A 25,480-nucleotide genomic window follows, 5' to 3' on the forward strand; every position below is an offset into this window, starting at 1 on the left:
AACTAACCTGACAGACAAATCTCTCCCTTACAGGCCCTGCTAAAATACTTATGCCAACAGAAACTGTAATTCAGGTATACTTTAATAGAAACCGGAGGTTTTTCAAAAGGATTTATTAATGTAATACCCTTCATTTGACCTTCACACAGACATAACTCCCTTGATTCTTTAGAATGATCGTTTCTTAGGATGCTTTTTTTGCAAATTGGTAGGTCTGTTCACCAGGAGACTGAGAGAACAGCCCTCTCACCCTGCATCCTGTGTTCCCGAACTGTCTTATCTCCACGGATAAACGTTGAAGAGTATTGCATCAAATGAAGTGCTTTCTCTTTGGGTTAATGTGTCCTCCTCAGCGTTGCTGCAGCTACAGTTTCTGCTCATAGACCTGTAAATCACACTGCATTGTAGCACATGAGCACAGGAAGCCTGGTTCATTCCTGGGCTGATGAAGCTCGGATGGGCCATCGTTCCCCAGGGCAGGGAGATGGCTTCAGGAGATAAAACCCTACTGCTTGGGGTCCTGCAGGCGGGACTGCTCAGGAGCAATTTTTTGGATTTTGCGCTTTGTCTGCGAGCTATGTTCCAGCACAGGCTCTGCACCCGCTTGTGGAAGGGCTTTACAGAAAACAAACATCATGAACTCGTGAAGGCATGGGCTTTTAGTTTGGGGGGTTAGGGAAGAAGGAACAGCAAGAACTAGACAGCAAAAGGCAGCTAAGGAAAGACAGGAGGGCAGGAAGATGGAAATATTTCTTTTTGTGGCAAAGACACCAGTTTTGGTAATGAGAGCATGTAGCGTCGTGGCTGGCATGAGCAAGACACTTAAAACTCCTGTTTCAGGTGGTCAGATCTGGCAGCAACGTGAGTCTGTGCACACAGCCTACCTTTTTCAGGCTGTTTTCTGTTCATAAGGGCAAAACAGAGTACAAATTTTAAAGCAAGACGATTTGCAGGATAATGACAGCAAATTCTGGTGTTTGAAAATCAGTGAATTACATAAAAACCTGAAAATGTAAAAAAAAAAACTGATGCAGACTCAACTAATATGAATTTATTTATACAAAAATGATACATATCCACATGAATATTTACAACAACTTTAAACGGTTTTCATTTACAAAATAAAGATTCTGTTCTTTCACTTAGACAGTAAAAGTTAGGACTGCTCCAAATAAAATCCTATTTGGATGGTAAATACAGGGGACAGCAGTTATGGCAAACAAATGCACTGAACATATCTTTCCGAAGTTCTCTTTACATCCTGATGTAATATACATAATCGAGCTTCCACACAGAAAATATTTAGTAAAATGTGTTCCATAGCTGCTCAGCTATCCATTTGTTTTAAGTCCTTTGGGCACAAAAAATAGTTGTAAGTTAAAGAGAATTCATTTTTCCAAGAATAAAGATGCTAGAGCTAATATTCAATGCTAATGTTTGTCTCATACTCTACTAACAAATCTTAAATTAATTATTAACTATAGATTCTTACACAAAGAGGTAGCCAGGTGTTTAAAAACTTCTGGTCTTGTTTTAGTGTTTAGTCAAATCAAGAAGTGAATACTTTACTTCTGATGGTAATGAATCAAAATGGGGGGCAAGCTGGAGAAACAGGGTAAGTTTGAAAAGGAACCATCTGAAAATGTTATGAAAATGCTATGTTGTGGGTTCCTTGTATGACACAAAGCACTAGTGCTGGAGAAAGAGGAAAATAAATATTCAAACATGTTCAAAAGCCAATTTATTTTACACAGAATTAGACTGCAATATGTGTACTATTTTTTTTTTTAAGGCTCCATTCCAATCAATTTGTTACAGAAAGATTTTTTTATTAATCAACTGCTTCTGGAAGAAGTCCTCTGATTTTTTACAGAATACTTTAAAGTATTTTCTCACTCTGCACCAAATCCTTGAGAGGTAGTTTGACGCCATGCATGAGGCAGAACTCGGGCACCTTATTCAGTATGTGTTTTGACTTTCATTGCTCTGTTTTGGAGCAGGGAGATCAATATTAAACCATAAACTGAAATTAAATTAGCTTGCTCTGAGCCAAATTTCTAATTCCTTTGCCAGTTCATGGCTTTCTATCTTAGTTGGTGTGCAGTCCCTATAAAAACATTAAGCAGCTCTTCCCTTTGATAATATCAACTGAAGAGCCACATCACATCTGTGTTACATTGGTATCAGTTTTGTTTTGGATACAGTAAAAACCACACCAGAAATCACCCTGAAGAGACATGCTAATAGCTTACGTGGCTTCAGTCAGCAGCTGGTTTTGAAAATTAAGTAAAAGCCCTCTATATATAACAAGAGAAAAACATTAATTTCTCACGTTTGTATTAAAATAAAAAAGAATAAAGGCTTTTATCAGACTCCTACTGAATTTCAAACACTATCTGGTCAAATCTCCAGCGTTCACGAGGGAAGCCAGATCTACAGCCGTAAGTCCCTGATTCAGAAAGGTACTCTACTGAAATACTTGAAGTCAATGAAATTACTTGTACACTTAATATTAAGCATTAGGCTTCCAAGCCTCCTACTAACTTAACAGAAGCTCTGGAAAGTCAAGCATCTTCAGAGCTACGTTAGTATCCTAAGACCTGATCTTGAGGTATTTGAGGGAGTAAGAGAATTTTGGTTTGCATTTTCATTCTTGGCCTTTCTGTGATGACTACTAACTATTCTACCATCTATTCTCTTTCCTTTGTGAGGCCACAGAATAGCTATTAGCATGGATCCAAAATATTAAGTAAAATTGATTTGCTCTTAATTCTGTTACCACAACTAGCTTGATTCAGAGGACTACTGAGAAGTGCTTCATACAGTAAAATTAACTGGCTACATATGCATTGCATTTGACATAAAAATGGCTTCTTTTAATGTGTTTTTCATAGTTCTAGTTCCATTTATGCTATTACAGTGTTAAAAATTTTCAAAAGTTAAATAGAATAAATGCACCAGAATCATCAGTAAGTATTTCCTAATGAGGTATACTGACAATTTTCTTAAAAAAAAGAAACCTCCAAACACCTAAAACTGAATTGTATTTTAAAGTGTCAAACAGAACAAATCATAGTGTAAACAAAAGGTATTTCAAAGAATGGCATACATTTCAATGCCATCTGCACTAAAAAGCTGGGTTGTCTTGGTATGGCAATTCCAGTTTAAACATAATATTTAAATATACAATAGTTTAAAATTTTGGGAGAAAGGGGTGCATGTATTTGTTTAATGTTCTTTGAACAATAGTTTATAGTGTTTCATACTGCATACAGAACTCATTTGACACAAAGTTTTGAAACAAACAAGGTATTTCTTCTTTTCCCTGTATTTCAAAAATGTAATTTTTACTCTTCTTTATATTACTACCAGAAACATAAAAGAAAATATGTGCTGCAATTGTTTGAAGATAACTCATTTAATCTCTTTGGCATTTGTACTACTGCAAAAGCTCTAGTGCCTTGTCTCTGTAATTGCAAAGTCTGTTTTTAAATATTTTTCCCTTTTCTCTTTTTTTTAATAATTGAAGTGTACTTTGTAATTGCTTCTGTGATACAGAATTTGTTGTACTGTTTTAATGTACTGGAATGCAAGATTTCAACTGCCATTCAAGGAAAGGAGCAGCAATATTATACAACTTCTCATAAAGGAGTTTACATAGCCAACAAAGATCCAAAACCTTTGAAATTCCTATTCTGATCTGTTCTTGCTAAATTGCAAAGTGAGTATCAGCAAGTCCAGACCCATACACAAATCATGAGGAACTGTACAGTTGCAACAGATTTGGTTTGTGTTTCGCTTTTTTTTTTAAAAAGCACAAACTTTAGGAATATGTTGACAAACCACCTGCCATTCTGAAGACATGGGCACTTTGGATCTCACTGCAGAGCTCACAAATAATTATGACCATTAAAGTAAACATTGGAATTTAATAAATAACACATTTTGTATCAACACAGAAATACACACAATTCTTTAAAAAAATATTACCTTACACTAAAAATGCAACAACTCCTAATCCTGACAAATGTACAATTTTGTGTAGGTTGAGACGGCAGGATTCAGTTTCTTTGAACAGCTGCAGTACTCTGTTTTACCACCATCCTTGGACGTTTTCCTTTAAACTTGCAGACACAATGCTGACACTGCTATAATATGGTGCCTTCCTGAAAAGCTTCGATCCACCTATTGGAAAATTAAGCACTGTTAGGAAGTTGCTGGTAAAAGTACCAATCACACTGCTGCGACTAGCTACAGATCTACACAAGAAGTAACATCACACTTCCATTACCAGTTGGTTTGTTACTGCGCATGCCAGAAATGTATCCAAGGAGTCCAAACATACAAAGCTTGCTAGAGATGTATTAGGTATCAGTACAAGGCCAGATGATAGAATCTTTTTTCCATACCTCTTCCACACTGAAGTGACATGCATAAAGAACAAGTGAAGCTGGGGAACCAAATGCTCAAAAAGTAGAAAATGCCAAGGTTCTGCCAACTTTAATAACATGAGTTATAAACATGAGTTCTTATAAAAGAACTGCCAATACTCCCTTTGTCTTATTTCACTGTAAACATGAACTGGGATGAATCAGGACACTAGAATAACTGAGGTAACCATCTGCATAAGCCATGCAACTCTGCTTTTGCAGCTGGTACACGGGTATTAGGGAATGACTTGCGGGGGGAGCTGAGGAAGGGAGCCACAGGGCACCCTGTGGCTGGGGGTGGAGGAACGGTGCCTTTGCATGATGACAGAAGTTCCCCATATTCACACGCACAATATGTGCTACTACTGAATCACATATTAACAGATACCCTGCGCATTGTATCAGTGAAAATACAAATATATGTAAAGCAGGGGGGAAGTCCCAAGCAACTGATCAAACTTGAAGTTCAAAGTTAATATTCAGATACTTTTACGCCCTATAGGTGTGGTTTCTGTTTCTACTTGATTATGAGGGTGATAAACATCCTCACCTTCTCAAGGATGCTGCAAAAATTAATGTTTCTGAAGCACTCCAATAATACATGGACAAATCCAGTAAAAAAAAAAATAATAACTATTTCTTCCAAGTGAAGGCTGAACTGTGTGCATTTGAAGTTAAGCGGCCTACACACTGATCATTTTTTTTCCTGAGTGAAAATCTTGCAAGAACTCAATAAGACAAAGACTCTCAAATTATCTTTACCATAGAAATTCAAGCCCATCTTGGTAGTCATAGGGTATCTAAATGTTAGTTACAGATGTTGGCTCTTCCTTGCCCCGAGTGTTTAATTTGGTAACTATGTGCATGTTCTTTGAATTTAAGCTTTTGGTAGGAACATATTCAGCATGTGTAAGTGCTTGTACCTGTCTGCACACACAACTCCAACCTCTGTCCCTTACTTTTCAGAGCTCACTCTGTTCTCTACTGCCATGTATTCACTAAAAATAACTAAAATCAAATACAAATATAACAAATTCATAAAACAGCTTAAGCACTGAACATAGTACTGGACTGACAAATTTCAAAGCTCCCCAAAAAAGAAAACATTTGTTAAAATTTACTACTGTACTTACACAAATACATCAGATATTTCTTTGGCCCTAACAGGAAAAAACAGTGTCTGCTGATGCAAACAGGCCAACAGTATGTTCTCTGTTTTTTCTTTTAATGCTATCAAAGCGGCATTTATTCTGGAGGTTCAGCATAAATCTTATGAGGATATTAAATACTTGGAGAAAGCTTGCAATTTAAGGTACTTAATCTTATTCCTAGCCTCAGTAAAATACAGTATGTCCAATTTCCTAGTGATGACAAAAGCCATTCTCTGAATAGGAAAACAAAGCAATTGAATACCTTAGACACAGCGGAAACAAGAGAATTTTGTCTTAATTAACAAGGAAACATTTGTGTGCGTCTGCAAGACAAAATATCTGCAAAGCTCAGATAAATGCTTCCAGATTTTGTGTGTAGATAAGTGTCATTAGGCACGTTCAGAATTTTCAGCTGTCCAGAATTTTCAGTTGTCCTCGGTACTTTTTTTTTGTTAGAATATCCCTATTTGCACAAAACTAGCTTAAGTATTAATAATGGACTAGTTAGTGCATGAAATCTATTTTTTTAAATGTGCAATTTGTTTGGGAAAACTGTATTGAAACCAGTTAGATAAGCTAGACATATAGGCAAGATAACTTAAATGGATTGCTTCCATGCTTATTTCTAGTTTACTCCATGATTCATATAGCAAATGTCTTCTACTGATTAATGACAAACCTTCTAGGTTATTTGAAATAAAGCACACACAATACAGAAATTGATAAATATGACTCCAAACTCAGACACATCATCAGGACTTGAAATGAAACAGCTTGTGTGAGTGTTCTTTGAATTCAAGCTTGTGGTCTGAACATGTGAAGCGTGCCTAAGTGCTCACGCATATCTGTGCACACTCTTGAAACTTCTGTCCCTTATTTAGGGTTTGCCTTATTTTTCAATGCCATATATTCATTAAAAGTAACTAAAATTTACAGCTGAAAATAAAAAAGGGACACATCAGTTAATTCTTAAAACACATTTTTAGGATTTCTCAAAAGATTACATTCAATTTTCACTTGAGCAAACCAGAGATAGAGGAATGGGCTACAAAAAAGAAAGATTTCTTCTTTTATCTTAGACTTTTCCATTCTCCTACATTTATTCTTTGGCAGGGGACAGTCTGCTTCTTTATTTAAAGCATTTCAGAAGTCCTAATGAAACCAGGACCTTGTGTTTAAGTAATTTAAAAGTTTTATTTACATATTATACAATATGCATCTTTTGTATGTGCTTGATCTGTGAATATTAACATTCATGACTTCTCAACATTCTAGAAAAAAGTAACAGAAATGAATTCAAATAGTTTCTTACTTTTGAGCTGAATGGGGATCATCTGCTTTAAATATGTAAAATAAAGTGTTTTTGTGCAGTAAATGGAACACTCTAGACTCTGAGTTTTCATCTTTTACTTCACTGACTGTGAATCCAAGTAAAGGCTGGCTCTCTAATGCTGCTACATCCTGTTTTATGGGGAAAAAAGCAAACAAGACAAAATTAGAGCTTGTAAGGCATACTAAGGAATGCATTTAGACTTTATTCATGCACCATACCGTTGCAACAGATTATACACCAAACAAGTTACAAATAGTCATGCACAAAATGCCGCTTTTCAAAGTTTCCATGCATGAATCAGGGGACAGGAAACAACAAAACCTCATAGACTTCAACACTGCTGTTCCTCTTTTTATTTCCCTAATAACATCTACCTTGTCTTTCACTGCATAGCCTCATTGTTCTGCCTGGTAGGGACTTCTTATTTCAAAAGACTGGCTCCCACCTGGCAGCAGACCGAAGGTCCATCTAGCCCAGTGCTCTCTCCAACAACCTTCCTCATGAGCGTTCATGTCTTAAAAGTGGCATGGGATGCTATTAGTTGCACTCAGTGTCCTAAAAGGAGGAGCTATGGATGTAACCTGTGTTCTAAAGAGCTGGAGTCACACTCCAGAACTTTTGATGGCTAAAGTTACTTTGCTTTCTGTTGCTGAAAATTAACAGGATAAGGAAAAAAAGTTGCGGAGTGTTCACAAGTGGTTGGCTAGGAACGAGTAGCAAGAGATGTACCTTTTTACCTTCTCTTCATTTAATTTCAAAACCTGGTTAAAAAGGCAGCCTTTTCCCTTTCTCATTCATCTCAATTACTTCCTTTTTTATACTCTTGTTTTTTAATTAATAAATACAATGCACAGCATTTTTGGAAGAGGAAAAAAAAAAGGATTTTAATCCTGTGCAAATTCTGAAAGTGTTTTGTAACTAGGGAGGATTCTGCAATGCTTTTGGATAGAAAAAATAAACAAAGAATGCACATAAACACTGACACATCAGGTGAAGACTTTGGTGATTGCCTCTACATCGAAACAAGAATATCCTGTGAAAGCAGCAATTCTTGATGCTGGAAAACTCTGAAGTAAGGCTGTTTTACTATCTTAGGTTTTTGTACCACTAATAAGTGGTCTTTTTACCACTAATCTTTATATCACTTGGAACTAATATAAGTAGCTTAAGTGTGGTTTCTTGGCTAAGGCGACACTGGACCAGTCATAATAACCTTCCCTTGAGACTCTCCAAACAACCTCTCTCCTGCAATGGCTCATCAAGATAAAAATAAGGACAGCTATCCCTTAGTTTAAAGAAAATAGGAAAGAGTTAATTTTGTGATTGTGAGCTGTAAATTGAAGCTACTCTTGAAGGCTGCTATCTCAGAGGAAGCCAAGCAAAAGAAAATAAATTGACTGTCACAGACTAATATGCCTTTTTGTACAGTTGCCAAATCTCCTTTGCAACTGCCAGAAGAGAGACAACGCTCTAAAATATTTTTCAAATCTTTACAAAAGTAATTGTTTTGTACATAATTATTTAAGATATTTTTAGAACTACTTGGATTTGTTTACTATTGCAAATGCTGTGGTGGAGTAACATCACAGGTTCTGGACATAATTAAGAAGTGCTAAAACAAAGGTTGGCACTACAGCAGGAACAACCCAGGAACAAATCTGAGCCCAAACCAGGAAATAACTAGAGTGGGGGTGAAGAAGGGTAATTCTTTACATGGTCAGGATAAGTTTGGCCTTACATTTTGAAAGAAAATAGGGATAGCAATACCTTTAAAGAGATGCTTTGGATATTTTGCTCTTGAAAGCTATTAGCAAACTCTAACATGTAATACAAAAAAAAGCAAAACTCAAGGTCTTCCAGTGCTACAAAAGATCCATTTATGTTGCAGAACATTTTAAGATGCAATAAAACTACATCCTGAGCACATGCTAGGATGTGCAGAGCTTGTATATATTGGTTAGAGATTATTCCACACTGCAATAGGACTACACATTCTAAACAAAAAAAAAAGCAAATGCCATTAGACAAGATGCATTTCTTATTTTCTGCTGCAGTACTGTATATTAACTAATAACTCCAGGCTGAAGAAGACAGTTTGAGGAGAAGTCAAGATTTAGTTTGCTCATTTTCCAAGCATTCAAAATACCTTATGGAACTGCAGAACAAAACACTTCCAAGATGCTTTTATAATGTTGGCTTTGCCACTAGTCCAGTGCGATGCATCTAAAGAGACCCCCACGTATTCAACTGACTCAGAACATACCTACAACTGTGCAATGGTGTGCAGTGCAGAGATACTCAAAGCTAGGTCTGGAATCAGAAACAGCATAGCTGAATCAGCATATTATGGTACCAAGCTTACTGGGCCTTTTCAAAATACTACATCGCAATCAGATCCATTACTGTAAGGTGATCTAATTTTTTAGCTTGTTTCTAGATCATAAAATTAAACAATTTTATTACAAATACAGTATTATAATTGGATATTTGATTTCTAATATGTAGGATCTTACCTCACTAGCAGCATATGTGTATAGCACCTTATTTTTTATAACAAACCATAAGTGTTTCCATGGTTTCTTACTGCCCTTAGATCTGTGTAGGTAGCCACTCATTGTAGAGTCTTCTGTATTTGCTGAAACCTGAAGTGAAAAAAAAAACAACAACCAACACCCAAGAGTTATGGATCTATCCAGGTTTTTGCAGTACAGCTTTTTTAAAACAGATCTCCAGAAACCTGTCCTGTCAAAGACTCAAATTCTTACCTGATATCAAGTTAATGTTGCTATTTAACTCAGATGGCTGAAAGAAATTACTTTGTCTGCCACCATCTGTCTGGTCTGGGAGAGAGGTTTCTGCAGTCACTAAGGGTTGGAACTTAAACTGGACGGAACAGGACAAGAGGGCTGAAACACTGAGGACCACGTGCAGCTGGAGAATACACATTCCTATATAAGACGAAAAAATACTTCCTCCCATTCCCAAGACCTCCAGTGTAGGTAGGCAGACTTTAGCTCTGCCTTTCCTAACCATCAGCCAAGAGCTGAGTTGGTGTAGGAGTCTTCTCATTGACTGTTGGTGCAGAGGTAAATCACAATTCCTTGAAACACAGGGAAGCAAGAAAGAAATTACAATTCTGACTGTCTCTCTGAATTACAGTCTCTCAGGTGTTTATGCAGTTTATACACGGCTTCATAGTTCAGGTCCCTGCCTGAATAAAACTAAGGCCCGAACCACTTTTTACTAGCGAATTTAGACTTTTGATTCTAGAAAAGATCACTAAAATACAGAATTCTTTTTTTCACTCTTAATATTGATGATATAATACCAATAAGGCATTACTTTTGACCAATAAAGCACTTACTTCTTTGAGGGCTGCAGGAATTTTTTTCTGCTTTCTTCCAGAGGGAATACTATGTAATACTGTAGACAAGGCACTTGATGGAGATTTATGGTTGACTGGGGATCCGCTCTTAGGAATGCACTGGTTATCTGAAATGCATGAGATTAATATATTGCTTTCATGTCACAGATGCCTAAGCACAAGCAATGATTCTTGGACTTTTTTTTTTCCTTAAAAACAGCTGACATTTTTATTCTGATTACAGTGTTTCAATAGTAACACCCAATCACATCAAATTCAGTGTTGAATTAACTTTTCAGTATTATCATCAACACCATGAGTTAGAATCGCCCGAATCACCATCAGACTAAAAAAAAACACAAGAAATTTAACACTAAACAGATTGGTTTTTGTTAGTTTTCGAAGTCTGCTTTCTTGATGCTGAACTACCTTTACCCGTAAGCAGGGTGAAAATTAAGTCTTAAAAACCTCACCAAATTTTTAAAGCTGTCCTCTGCAGTTCAGTCTGTGGTTTAGCTCTATTCCCCAACTCTGTCCTTCAGTTCTATACATCTGTTATTTTCTCAGCTTTTTTTCAGGATGGAGGCTGTAGGGCTCCTCTTCCAGCATCATGCCATCACACACACACTTCTGCAGATTCCTTGCCTCCAGAGCACGTGCTGTCTTTCTCCACAGCCGCAGGCAGTTCCTTCATCTCTCTTGGAAGACTTCTGCAACACTTCACTCCTTTAAAACCCCCTTTTCTAGCAACACACCCACCACTATTTCCAGTCCTGCCTAGAAGGAGTAGAGCTGCCCTAAGCTGCATTAACTCCCCTTCTAGAGTTGTCCCTGAACATGGTGAGGCTGTGAAATAAAGAGCAAAGCAGGAGAGTAACTGGATTGCCAGCTGTACCCTCACTTGCTCTGCAGCTCTTTTCCCAGCTAAAAGCACCTGCAATCGCCTGCAGCACAGCAGCCTCTAGTGCCCAATGCAAAGACCTGCAGGACAATCCATGTTCCCCATCACTGCAGGCTTTCCACCACCACTTCAAGGGTTGTTGATGCTGCTTTCCACATCTCCATGACAAATGCCACCCTCAGCATGCTGGAAGCCATAACTTGATTATTTCACTGGGGCACCACGGATTTCCTCATACCCTAGAGAGTAGAGAGCTTCTGTTGAACTGGAGCCTCTGCCAGAGAAAAGGGCAGCAAACTGTTTCAGTCCCTGCTTATGGCTTGTTTGTTTATTTTATACTAGAGTCTTTGGACAGAATTCAGAGCAAGTCTGGTGAGATAGGACTGGATTCCCACCTCACTAGCAGGTGCCTCCATCGATTTTACATTCATTTCTGCATAATGATAGGAAGCTTCTTCAAAGGGACAGATTTGAGTTCTCTCAGGATGAGAAGGAAACTGACCCTGGATCTCCTCTCTAAGCAAATGTTATTTCCACCAGGCTATCTGACCCTTGCTTCCCAGCAGGCATCAGTAGTACCATGTTCTTTGAAAGTGTTTCAATGAAAACAGCTCTAGCTGTGGTGTTTTACATCGAAATCCATGTTGCCAGTGTGCAGTAGGCAACGGTTAGGAGTCTGCCCTCAGAACTGAGGTAGAGATATGCCAACTTCTTGAATTCCAGATGAGCCAAGGCTTGAGGCTGAAGAGACTAAACTTAAGTAAGATGAAGGCCTATGTCTTTATAGAGCTCCAGAACTTCAGCTATCTCAGCAGCTTAGCTGGCAAAAGCGAAGTTCACAGGCACACAAATCACAGAGGGTAAAAGTACAGGTGAACTCACTGGGAGGTCATGATAAGCTGCAAGGACTTTCATGTACACTTGTAGCCTGTGATTAATGAAAAGCAATGTAACACTAGTTGTCTTAGATAGAAAGCAGCACAAGCTACATGTCATTATTGTAGGGCAAATGCATGCATGTTTCTGGAAGGAAGAGCCAGCGTATTGCAAATTCACTTCCTAGCTTCCTCCATAGAAACTTGTTTGGGCTTTTATAACCTCAGATGCCTATCACTTTTCAGGCATTAGCAGAATCAGGCGTTTGAACCCAGCAGTAAAGATGAGGCACAGACATACCATCTTAGTAAGAGCCACAAAAATAAGACAGTTTGTGCAGATTTTCTTTACCTTGTTTCTGTAGCTCCCTGAAGCAATGATCACATACTCTTGCTGGCTGGTTTTTCATATAATCTAAACCATGTTTATTTGATGAACAAGCTTGACAGACAATCTGGAAACAGATAAAGGCATTACAGTACATAGTGTGGACCTGTAAATCACCAAAAGCTCAAAGATATTAACTTCAGTACTATTAAGCCCCTAACAGAACCTGAAATAGGCACTATATTACATTGAAAATGGTTTAAGATCTTGGCTTTTCCTTATGTTCAACATGCTACTACTTCCTCTCCTCTAAATGATAACAACAGAAAAAAAAATCACTGTATTACACAAGTCAATAAGCCAAAGTTAACAAGCTGTGAAAAGCAGAATAAGCCTACTGTGTTACTGAACTGATTAAATCATAAGCTTTTAAAGAAATAAAAAGTCATTGCTGTCTTGGCAGTTTTTTCACAACACAGATGTCTACAATGCGCTGAATTCTGTATCCTCACTTGATGAAAACAAAAACAATAAAGGTCTATTAGAGATATCTTTCATAAGTGTTAAATATAAAATGTTTGGTACTAACTTGAAAACAAAATCATTATTTATCTTATGAAAATTAGTGCAGAAGATGTTTTTCTCATTTCAGCTAACATCCTTTGTACTATGTAATTGCAGAAGCAGAAGGCGACCATAAAGAGTACTCCAAAATGCAAAATAAGACACATGAAATAGATTAAAAGGTCTGAACACCAGTCTGTCATAACACCTTACTGTAAAAAAAAAAAAAAAAAAAAACAAAAAAAACCACCCCACAAAACCAAAACAAACAAAAAACCAAAACCAAACCCCAACATGTTGTGTAGAGTGTTCCCTTGAAAGAGTTGTTGTAGTGCAATCAGGCTCCATCTGTATTGGTTGCACAAGGAACCTGAATAACTAACGGAAAAGGTAATCACAAAATTGCCCAACCTTTCCACATGCCCTGCAGTGATGCCTTCTCCACGTCAATGTGAATTCACTTGTGCAGATCATACACATAGTAGCTCTGGTGTCAGGGATCCAGATCGGAGCCTTTGATCCCAGTGGACTGTCTTCTTCCTGTTTTTCTGGATCTGCCTGAGAGAACACAGGCAGAATATCATTACATTCAGTGATGAGAAATAAGATTAGTATTTATCAGTGATTATAGGTTAACTCTAACTATGTTGGAAAGCCTCCTCTGATAAATTGTCATTGTCTTAAATATTATCCACTATTTAAGCAGCGACAATTACAATGCAAGCCCGAAGGCAGAGCTGCATTTAATTAGTTCAAAAAGGCTGCGTGACTATCAAGCTTTACCAGCCTATTTATATCAATAGCTGCTATACTTTAAAATCTTTTCATTACATCTTTCTATTTGCAAGATTACTGAGATAATTGAGAAGGCTGGTTTGTGGGTTTTTTGGAAGCAAATAATTTTAAATTTCTGAAGTAGATAATGTTATGAAATATCATTCTGTTCTATCATCTATTCTCTTATGATTTACCATCCTGTTTTATATTCATCATGGAATGCATCTTGTATCTCTAACTTCTGCAAAGAAATTTCATATTCAAAAAGAGAACAGAACAAGAGTAATGGTGTGATATACCTCTTCAAGACTTTTGCTAGGATTAAATGTGATTCTCTTTTTCGTATATTCTTCAATTGACTTGGAGATAGCTTCTAACCACTCATCTCTTTCGGTAGCAGAACTGTTGGAGTAAAAAAAATTCCATTTATTATTATTAAGATTTAAAATGAAGAAGCAAGTATTGATTAAAATTCCACAAGCTTTATTACACACTGACTTAACTCTCTTGCAATTTCAGTTTTATAGACCTTCTCCAGTTCCTGCTGAAACTGGCACTATTTTTTTTTTAGCTGTTCACATGGTGTCAGTTATTTCTGTTGATGAACACTAAAAAAATATTTATGTGTCTGTTGTTATAATGTGTATTCCCTCCCTCCCTTTCCTCCTTCCAAAATGCCCTGTGATTGTTTCAAGGCTTGCATTTCTTTGCTTCCCCCTTCTCCCGGGACCCTTGAATAGCTTCAGTAACACTGTGTAAATGGTGCTGCCAAAACAAAAGTATGGGCCCTCCCTCTTGAGAGGGACTCTGAAATTTCAGCATGCCTTTTTTTCCCCCACCTTCCTTCTGTCTCAGGGTGTGGTTTGTTACACGCAACCCTGTGAAACACCAAGCTTCTGTCAGAAAAAACATGCTGTCTCTTCGCCAGCCTTGTGCTACTGACAATTTGCTCCTAGCAGGTCATGCTGCTTTGAAATAATTTTTTTTTTTTTTCTCCAAATTTTGTCTGTTGGATTAGCTAACCCAAAGAGATAAACAGATGAGCTTACTGTAACTCTTTATCCCATAGCTGGTGGACTGCTAGTCAGGTGCAGGGAGAAGCATCAGGCTGAAGTGGCACAGCACGGCACAGGGAGCGGGGAGAACAAGGGGTGCCTGGCACAGCCAGAGCCTGCAGCTCTACTGGATAATGTGCAATGCCAAAACACTTCCTGAGGCCATAGGCACACCACTCATTTCATATAATATAAATCCATGCTGCTGCTGCCGCAAAGGATGCAGCTACTATACTGATGCTGCTACTATACTCCCTCTCAGGTCTTATTTTCTCCCTTGTGCTGGAACACACACGGCTACGCAGTGGGCTGTTAAGTGCAGCAAGCTGGACTGGGAAGCAAATCCATACTAAAGCAATGGATCTGTCCTTCCTCTGGATCAGTTTACCAGCTGGGTTCATCATGGAGGGTGCTCTGAGGAAGGAAGCAGCAGTCTTGTGGCAGAAGAACAGCTAGACCGCTCATTTAAGATGCCATGCCAGCTTAAAAAGGGCTGTTAAAATTTAAAGTAGTATCTGCTACCAACATTTTTTTTTTATTCCCCACTTCTTAAATAGTATCAAATAAATTATTTTTTTTTAAACCAAGGAATTGAACATGCTGAATATATAAAAAGGAAAGTTAGAAAAGAGGAAAGCAATTATTTACACAAATCAGATATGCAACACCAATTACTGTTTAATGGCTTTTGTAAGTGAATTTGGAAGCTTTGATCATTTTTGAACCTTTGAGGAAAATACTTTGAGCCAGGGTTTTGAACTGGATGAAAGTGAATACTATACAGAATCAGAGAGGACAATCTGGTAAGGTAAACATGGGGGAAGCCTGTGAGGCATGAGGGGGAAAAAGGTGATCTAGCACACACAGAAACAAAATCAGATCAAAAAGAGAGGAAACAAGATACAAGCAAGGGCAAAGCAATGTATTATTGTCTGTCCCAATATCTCACACTCTTGAGTGGAATGTTTTGTTCAGTTTATTTACTTTTGCTTCCTCATCCAGTAAGAGCAACTGGTCTGCATTAACTATGTAACAATCATAACTAATCAACTCCTTTGGCTTTTCAAAATCTGGTTACATTTAATGAGGTTCCTAAAACTATATTAAATAATTACACTTAAAGTTGGCACAGTGTTTGGAGATTAACCAGCCCCCCATCGTGTGAGGATTGCTACGTATGGGGCTGCTTGCACAATGAGCTACACGGCTTACGCCCTAATACTTCACTCAGAGCTCGCACTTGGTACGTTTGCTAGGGCTAGGCTTCAGAGTTGTTTACAGTCCTTCAGAACTCAAGACCAAAGGCGGTGCCAACAGCAACTGAATTGATGTAATGGTTTGCAGCAGCAGAATAGGCAGCGTGTCCTCTGCTGTCACTCCCAGCCCTCCCCCACAGCTGTACAGCCCTACCACCTCCCTCACTGCAGGTCCAGTCCTTGTTGCCTCCTTGCAAAAGTAATTTCGTTTACTAAAAGTGCAGCGTTTTATTAGGGTTTTTAAAAATTATTATTCTTTTTAAATTTATTTAAGTTTTAACAAAACAGTAGAAAACTTTAAATGGACTGCAGAAAGCCCCAGAAATTGTTATTACTGGCAAACGCGTGTGCTGGGACCACATGCTGCAGCTGCCTGATGGAGTAAGCAGCTCGGTGGTCCCAGGAGGGCTCACAGAAGTACACCCCTCTTGTTTCCAGGATCAGAGCCTTAGGGCACCTCTCCCAGCTGAGCTAGTCTTGTATGAGCTATCCTTATGCTAGGGGAGGCGATGCAGCTGTGCCTGCCTGGGGTGGCTCTTCGCTAGCCTTGTTGAGGGGGATGGGGACGGCTGGCATCAGATCACATCAGGCTGGCATGACTATTGTTTTCAGGACCAAAGCTTTACTTCTGCACAGTGCTGTATGGTGCAGATGACACTAACTTGTTTCTTTAGGAGATTTCTAGTACAATACTGCATTGTACCATGTAAAACAATACACATTCCCACAGATATCCCAGGAAAACCAAAACATCAACCTAGACTAGATAAAGCAGGATGCTAATGCAGTCAGTAAAACTAAACCTGAAGTGACTCTTGTCTAGGCATTAATCTATATTTCTGTTATTAACTAGCTTATTTTTTATTACTAGCAATTTTTCACCAGCTTAATTGCTTCCCTCCCCGTCTCTTCCCCCAGGATGATTTCAGAATCTTTTTGGTGCACACTCCACATAATGTTTATTATTTGAAAAAACACAGAAGTGCAATTTGTCTCCAATGTCTGTAAGAATAATTTGAACATTTTTGTAATCAAGATTTTTACCACATAGGAGCCAAGAAGCTATTACAATGAGGTATCATCAAAAGGAAGATGTAGTCTGTGTTGATAAGACACTGATTCTCTTCACATTCAGGATATTTAACAATAGGAACAATATAATTAATTGGGAAAAAATACATGCAAGCACCTGTTGCTGGTAGTTTTTCACTTGTTTCCCTCCTACACCACAACAGACCCAGGTCTCGCTTACAGACAAATTAACAATCTGAAACTCATCATTTACACCTGGGCCCCCCCGGCACCTCCTTCATCCCAAGCAAATAGGTCCTCTCTCTGTCACTGCTGTGTAACTTAGGGCTCTTGCATACACATGGCTTCCAGCAAGTATAAAAATAAGAGAGCTGAACGCTATCCAAAGATGCAAGATCAACAACACTAGAAAAGAAAGAGCAAATCAGAGCAGCTTTAGTTGGTAATGTGAGAGTAATTCCAGTAATTTCAAGGTCAAGACAAAAGCATGTCACAAACTCTGCCCAATTTGATGAGAATTTTATCTGTAGGGGTTTTCCTTTAGGGACCAGCATAGATTTCACAGGAGTTGCTTTTAATCTACCACTTAATCAGTTCCTCAAAAAGACAATTCTATCCTGTTCTGTGGAAAATAGGTAGGTTGTATTTCAAGATGATAATCTTTTCAGAAGCTCAAGTGATTTTTTACAATTTTTTAAAACAACTGAATTAAAAGTGAAGTGCTGTTTCAAGTCAAGCAGAGATAAATCCACATTGCCTACTGCAACCCCATAAATGTCATCATGTATCTTTGCAACATCCAGTCAACCAAGGCACCTAAGCAGCCCAAACTTGCTCATATCATACTGGAGCAGAATCATACCCTAAACTGTGAAATGCTTTTTTTTTTGTTTGTTTGTTTGTTTTGTTTCTTCTCAATGTGCAGAACCATAAGAAACATTTACATTTGTTGAAAAAAAAAAAAAAAGCAAAAATACTTTCAAGTATGTTGGTATAAATAACTACTGCTCAGACAATTGAGCTACTTCCGTTGGCTACTCTGACAAGGTCAATCTTGGTCTACCACTCAGCTAGAGATACCGCTATCTTTGTGCGGACATCCTCATGTCGGTATTTACAAGGTCACACAAAAAGAAGCAGTCTGCCCTTGCTCAGCTTTGCTAAACAAAAGAGAAAACATGTCTGTCTTCATTGGTATCAGCACTGTCACAAATGTCAGAACATATAAAACTCCAACTCAAGCATAGCAAAACCAACAATCCGCAAAACCAGGTCTTTGCTAAAGGCATCTCGGTGAAGGCAGAGCAGAGCTGCTCTGGTTTAGCGGCCATGTATCCTTTTGCTGCTACATGGAGAATCTGGTTTTCTGATAAAGACAAGCATCATTCCAGTAATTCCTGCCATTTCCATAATTTCATGTTCATGGAGATCCAGTTTCAGTTACACTGTTATTTCAGATGGAAGATCAGATGACTTCTTCCAATTTATATAAGTTAACAATAATAATATGAAAATGTGTTGTCATGCTTCATATCCTGTCCTGTTAATGCCTGACAGAGAGTATCAGTAACTTTGGAAGAACAAAAAAACCACTGAAAAGCAATGCCTAAAAGTGAAACAATTTTAATTCCTATTCCTCTCAAGGAAAGGCAGTGACAGGGTAATATTTCAATTTACTTAGAAGTTTCAGAAGGTGTAGCTAAGCTGAAAAGGAGGAACCATGCAAGAGTTCTATTTGCTCTGATTAACTGTCTCAAGGACAGCAGAATCCCTACCAGCTGCAGCATTAAGCCCCAATTGCTCAAATACCAGCCACTTTACTACAGCTTTTGTGCTTCTACCCATCATCACCTTACAATGGGCAGTCTTCCTTACAAGTCAGGGTGAACTGTATTACAGATTACAAATTCACATGGTATCTGGGACTAGGCTTCCTTTCTGCCGGCCCATTTAAAAACAAATTTTCAAATTCAGATTTTGAATGTGAACAAAAGTAAATTAGAACAAAGCCTACCTTATTTCCAGAAACCCATCTGTCATCCCTTCTATTCTGTAATTACTCTAGCCAAGGGTAACTTTTCATTGCAAAAGTACAAAATAAGCTATAAAAAGCTAACATGGCCTGTATGAAATCACATGGTTTTTAAATCACTATTCATTTGTAAGACTTACCTTGCTGAAAGAATGAAGGATCTTTCTACGCTTTCAATGTTCAGTTCATTCTGATATGCTTCCTGGGTTGGCTTTTTAACCTTCAGTCAAGAGAGAAAACTTGACATTCAAACTGAAATAGTACTTTTATAGTTGCTTTAGTTTTACTTACTGTAAAATCTCTTGCATTTTTACTGCAGGAGGGGTATGTTGGAAAGAAAAATCTCAAAAGTAGATCACACACTAGTCCAGGGGGCCCAGCTACACTAAGATGCATGCAGCCCATCATTTTATTTCACTATGGCCCCACACAAACACCGGAGACTAACAGTGGAATGAAGCTCAAGAGCCATCAGACACCTTGAGCTGTGATTCAAAATGCCCAGGCCCATTGCCTTCAAAACTTCCCCTGCAACATGGCAAAAAAAGGCACCGCTACCCAGTGGTGTGCCCCAGAAGCGGGGCATGCTCTTCACAAAGACTCAGAGACAAAAGCCTTCTCTTCTCTCACAGTTAGCAGATCTCTATAAACCATGGAGATTTGATCCACCAAAAGCTTATCAGGCAGAGATGCCTAATCTCTGGATGTTGGCAATAAATATCAGTTACGAGGCAAAAGTGAGGCAGTCTAAACAAAATACAGTACAAAAAAATAAGTAGGCAGACTATTTCAGAGTAGGCCAATACTGGATGAAACGCAGGTGAGATGATCCTCTGGCAATAGAGTTTTTTTTAGGGAAACCTAGACAGCAATCCCACAGACCATACTATGCAAGGAATGTTAAGCCTGTAGGATTCCTCTGCAACATAAGCATCTTTAATACCTCTTTCCAATGCTAAACATAGTTGTGTTTTGAAAATTTGATGGCCTAAATTTAAACAGATTTGGAGAAAAACTCATTTTAACAGGTGACTCACCTTCATTCCAGCCAACGACAACATATTGTTGAGTTTATACATCCCTGACTGAACCGGAGTTGTATACAACAGGGCATCATTAAACTGTAATGTAGAAACAATTCTTTTTAATGGCTCAAGACTGTTTAGAGACAGATAATTTCAGATGCATTTTACTCAAAGTACAGAATTCTTACAGCACTGAGATCAACTGTCCAGAAGGGCATCTTCCACTTCCTATTATTCCACTTAGAACCCAAGAAACATTTTCATGTATGAATTTAGATAACAATAGGTGTCTATTTATATCCTCCTTATGTAAATATACACTTGGCACATGAGTAAACAGTGCACAGATGTCAAAGAACAGGCTGTCAAAAAGGACAAAAACATTTCTCATGTACACAGCTATACTGTATAACAAACTACTTTAAAAGGATATTAGAATTAACCATTCAAACAAAGCAAAACATTCCATAAACTTGGAGATAGCAGAATTAAGATCAGCAATTTATAAGGACAAAATTATCCATATGTACCATGTGAATTTTATCCGTTTAAATGTGCATCTACTGTTTATTTCCTGTTCTACCAGACTTGGCTTCATTCAGCACATTTACTGAACAGCTCTTAAGATTTTTTTTTTTATTTTCTGTGTTGTTCAACATATGGGTCCAAACTTAATTTACTGTACATAAACACAGACCAGAAAATTGAACAGTCTCTTATGTTTTTGCTATGAGGTTCTTTGCAAAATAACTAAATGTTTCATGAGCCTAAATAAATCTTCACAACATGATCAATGGAGAAATCACTGCTTTAGTGTCTGAAGGTATAAACACTAGTCTGCACCTTTTATACTAGAAAAAACCAAACCACCACAACCCCAAAAGACAAAACAAAGAAAATTGAAGCTAGAGACACTCAAATTAGCAACATCTGATTTGGGAAACCCAGCTCGAGATAGCACCAGATTTTTGAGACTATTACTGTAGCTGATATCATTTGCAGTTATCTCAGTGCTTTATACACTACAGGCATCTCCAGAGCATAAGATGGGCACTTGCAAGCTTAGAACACACACTGCATGACTGCCTAGGGAAATATTTATTCGTACTACAGTAACTAAAAGACAGACTTCATCCAGGACTGTGGATCAATAATGTCACAAATTACACACAGCAACAATTGCTTTACTATCCATATAGAAGAGATTAAAAAAAAGGTTGAAGTGGAAATGGAAACTTCAGAGATGCAGAGAAGTTTCAAAACAAAACAGCAGCAGAGACAGGAAAAGAACCCTGCACTTAATTTCCAGCCCAGTGTTCCGCTCAGGATGCAAGTGGGCTCATGTAGGGGAAGGAGAGCGGAGGAGGGAGGGAGGGAAAGAGGGAGCAACAGCAGCAGCGGAGTTGTAGGTTTTGAGATCTGGTACAGCTAAGTGGGATGGACTGTTTTAGTTTTCCCACTACCACAGATAATGTCTTCTCACAACAGCCCTCAAATTTTAAATGAGGATTGTTCAAAACAGTACTTTTTGTTGTTTTCTATTAAAATTAGTGCATATGCAACAGATGATCTCTCTAAATTAGAACTGAGCAAGTAGAACAGCAACAATTTGTCATTTTTTCCACAACCTGAAATTATTAGTTACTTATATTTGAGGTGTAATGTTTTGATTACTTAAAATTACACTAGTGTTAGGTACGCAGCAGCATCTTACCAGAAAAAACATTCGTGGCTGCATGACCTTCCGGGACAGCTTCATAAGTGTTCCCTCTTTCAGAAAGACCTAGCAAATTAAAACAAGCAATTTAAAACCTAGCTTTTCAGGGCTGTACAAATGAGCTGACTTTTCCATCATCATCATATTATTACTACTACACTTGAAGTGCTGCAGAAGTTTTGGGATTCAAGGTTCCCTTTCTGAGAAAGGCTTTTCATGCTTTTCTCTAAAAGTGAGTGTGAATGGCTAAAAGTGAGTGCGAATGGCTTCGTTACAGATTTCCACACTGCGCTTGACAAATACAAGGTTAAGCTTGAGGAAAAAAAAACTGCCTGCAAGATCTGGCAAGGAATTATATTTTAAAAATCATAACTGTTCATCACATAAATGTCTAAAAACAAAACCACACATATGGAGAGGCAGTATTCATTTGACTGTTAGAACCAAATAATTAAGCAATGGACCATTTCTCTTTTTGATATATGCCAGCTTCAGTACTTTGCTCGTGTATCATCTGTGCAGCACTTTAACTACAATCTGCTGAATGCCATCTGGAAGACCTACCCTTCCTGGCTGTACAATCTCATGGTGTCCATTTAAACTGTACTGAATCTGCATGAGTTTCTGGAAGTTATCCTACAGGAAGAAAAAGCAAAAGGTAAGTAATTGCCCTTGCATCCATGATCTAAAAATAAATAAATAAATGAATAAATAAATAAATAAATAAATAAATAAATGAAAAAGCTTTTACTCAACCAGCTTCATAAGTCAAAATACTTACTCCCTGCTTCATGATGTCATTGGCATGGTTTGCAACTTCTATGACAACAGCTAGAGCATCTGAAGGATGAAGAAATTATGCTTTTGTTATACAGACTAGTTAGCATTGGTATTATGTAAAGCACAGGTACAATTTTGCTCTTCCACATCATGCCAAGATTCAAGGACCTGATTGTACAGTCACAGCATTCAGGTGCACTTTCCATAAATCCCATAGTCTTTGGATCATGGTTTAACAAGTTCTCCCTAGCAAGTCATTGCTTCAACCAACAGTGTCAATCATTTCTTACAGCTAATTCACACAGTTCACAAGCAAAATTAAATTCTAGTTTCTCACACAAAGAATTATTTTAATTTCACTGTCTCTATTTACAGCAGAAAAGTTAACAACATTTTAAGTGAGACTATGTAGTGATTAAGTTTTTTCCATTTTACACAAGTGCTACCAGTGCCAGTCATGGAAGACTACCTAGAAAAATTATCCAGATCTTTGCAATTTCTGTCTTCTGCCTTTCGTTTTGCTAATTTCTAAATTTAAAATTTTCAATACCAGAAGAAAAAAAAATATCTCTGAACAAGAAGAGTTACCAAAGCCAAGGGACTTTATTAAGTACTGATATTTAATAACTAGCAACTTGACTGTAATATATGCTACGGTGTATCTGCAAAAAGGCGTTACATAAAAGGATTATGTAAATTACTGAACAGTGAGTGCACATGAGACAGAACCCAAAAACCTGTAATTTAGATCAGTAGAAAAAAAAAAGAGACTAATTTAATTGAAAGCTACAACAAATGCTCTGATAAAATGTAGTCTCTAAAGCATTTAGCACGTTCTAAGTAATTGAAGTGTGGTCACGCACTCCAAATAAAGGAACTACATTTGCTTAAAAGTCCACAGAGAATCATCCGAAACCAGGTAAAACCAAGCCTTGGATCTTTGCTCCAGGTAATCATTAGAGTGTTGGTACTGTAGAATGTATATACTTCCCTTATTGTTGAGTTCATATTGAGAAAGAATGTATGTTTAAAGATACAGCTTTCTGAACTGAAAGGTTCAGAAGGTCATGAAGCCATATAAGAAACTACACTGAAATGTGAACAACAAGCTCCTTCTAAGTCAATCTAAGGAGAATTTTTTGTTCAAGATTTTCATGAACTAAGGCAATGCAAGCATAGGAGTCAAACAGTTAAAAGACATAGCACATATCAAGCATTTGATCAAATTTTAAGTTTAGATAAAGATGTCATAATGTCAGCTGAGTCTGCTGAAAAATAGCTGGTGGTCTCTTACTAGGAAATGTTGGAGCTGCTCCAGCCAAAACATTCCCCAGCTCCCACCCACTTGAAAGAAAATGAAGGGAAATTTAGCTGAATTCACGAAGACAGGAATGAGTACCTGATTTTTTTTTTTTTATACTTTCCTTCATCTATCAGCTATTATATCTATTAAAAACTTAAAATTTTAGTAATTGACTTCAAGAAAGATTGAAGAATGTTAGAGAAAATTTGCTGGTTATTGAAGGGAAAGTTCCAGGATCTCAGGGCTACTTATACAGCCAAGACTAAAAGAATCTAAATAACAACATAACATAATCTATAGGGTCAAAATCCATAAACAAACTGGTTTTGGGCAGGGAAGAGCATTCCGCCTCTTATACCATTTAGGTGGAGTAATGTGTTCAAATGAAGGTCATCAGGAAGAATTGTCATGTTTGGGTTTTTTCCCAAGAACACTAACCATAACCAGACCTAGTCTTCCCCTTGCTCCCCGCAATGGAATTACACAACTAGGCAAAGTCAGAGCTAAGTTAAGCTTAATTATCACAAGAAAGATCTTGGCAAGTAAAGGTTATATTTTCTTTTCTTACCCAGTTTCAAAGATAGGCTCTCAAACATGACAAATGCATAAAATTAACACTGTTATTACTACAACTACGGTTCTGCTTTTATTTTTGATGTATGAAGGCAGAGAAAAATACTGTGGAAGGTATAACTATGAAAAGCACAGAAACTGGAGAAACCCCAAGAAAATGTAAAGTAAAATATATGTTTAAGTTGCTCACTTTTCAAGTGGTCAGTTACTTAATGTGCAGTGCAAGCATCAGTTTGTTAACAGCCATAAGAAGTGCAAGACAAACTTACAGAGTCACTATTTAAAATATTTTTGGCTTATATTTTCAATATACTTAAACAAATATGGCTAAATATCCTAAGAACGATATTTACTCATAAATTCTACGGTGCTGTATTGGCAGACAAAGCTATAAGAAAGCAAAGTTGGCTCAGTGCATTGAAGGCACTCATTTATGGCAGCCCAATCAACCACATCTGCACAACGCTCCTAAAGATAACAGGCTTACACAAATGCCACTAAAGAGACCAAAATAAGTGACAGGGGCTCATGCAAATGAAATAGAAATATCAACTGGGAGCAATGTTAGTACTGCTGAAGCACACACATGGAAGAAGGAAACAGTCTGAATGTGCATTGCATCGCTTAATCCCAAACTACCATGAAACATGTTGTCCTGTCCCCTTCCACCACCAACTGATAATTCCTTCTCATTTCCTCTTATCTCCTTTCCCCTCACATGCAGGAAAACTTGTGGAAGTCACTTGTGACAAGTCAATCTGGAGAAATGCTCAGGTTAAATACAAGTCAGAGCAGCTCCTTGATCTTGCTCACTCCCACCATACAAACACTTGTCCTGGCACAAAGAGAGAGGAGGAGGCCAGAAGGGCTCATAGCTGGGGGAAAGCAGCTGGTAAACCCGACCGCCTATCATGAAGGGTCTACAGATGCAAGGGCTGACTCTTTCAATAGCAGTGCCCAAAATATCTGCTTAAGCTGCCTGTG

At 37.8% G+C, this 25,480-nt stretch overlaps 1 protein-coding gene across 1 annotated transcript in view; it reads right to left on the reverse strand.

Annotated features, from left to right (window-relative positions):
• Window positions 1-1,036: 1,036 nt before the first annotated feature.
• The window catches only part of FGD6 (FYVE, RhoGEF and PH domain containing 6), a 74,078-nt gene continuing 49,634 nt past the window's right edge, over window positions 1,037-25,480 (reverse strand). The window contains exons 10-21 of the mRNA XM_086750488.1: window positions 22,622-22,680; window positions 22,405-22,476; window positions 21,838-21,906; window positions 20,136-20,219; window positions 19,239-19,318; window positions 14,023-14,125; window positions 13,358-13,504; window positions 12,407-12,509; window positions 10,279-10,406; window positions 9,428-9,556; window positions 6,894-7,042; window positions 1,037-4,185 (exon numbers count right to left, since the gene is read on the reverse strand). Of these exons, the coding sequence (XP_086606614.1) occupies window positions 4,149-4,185; window positions 6,894-7,042; window positions 9,428-9,556; window positions 10,279-10,406; window positions 12,407-12,509; window positions 13,358-13,504; window positions 14,023-14,125; window positions 19,239-19,318; window positions 20,136-20,219; window positions 21,838-21,906; window positions 22,405-22,476; window positions 22,622-22,680 (1,160 nt within the window). The 3' untranslated portion in view covers window positions 1,037-4,148. The remainder of the gene's footprint in view (window positions 4,186-6,893; window positions 7,043-9,427; window positions 9,557-10,278; window positions 10,407-12,406; window positions 12,510-13,357; window positions 13,505-14,022; window positions 14,126-19,238; window positions 19,319-20,135; window positions 20,220-21,837; window positions 21,907-22,404; window positions 22,477-22,621; window positions 22,681-25,480) is intronic.

The sequence above is a fragment of the Chlamydotis macqueenii genome, chromosome 1 (genome assembly GCF_036417535.1).
Source record: "Chlamydotis macqueenii isolate bChlMac1 chromosome 1, bChlMac1.mat, whole genome shotgun sequence".
Taxonomy (NCBI): Eukaryota; Metazoa; Chordata; class Aves; order Otidiformes; family Otididae; genus Chlamydotis; species Chlamydotis macqueenii.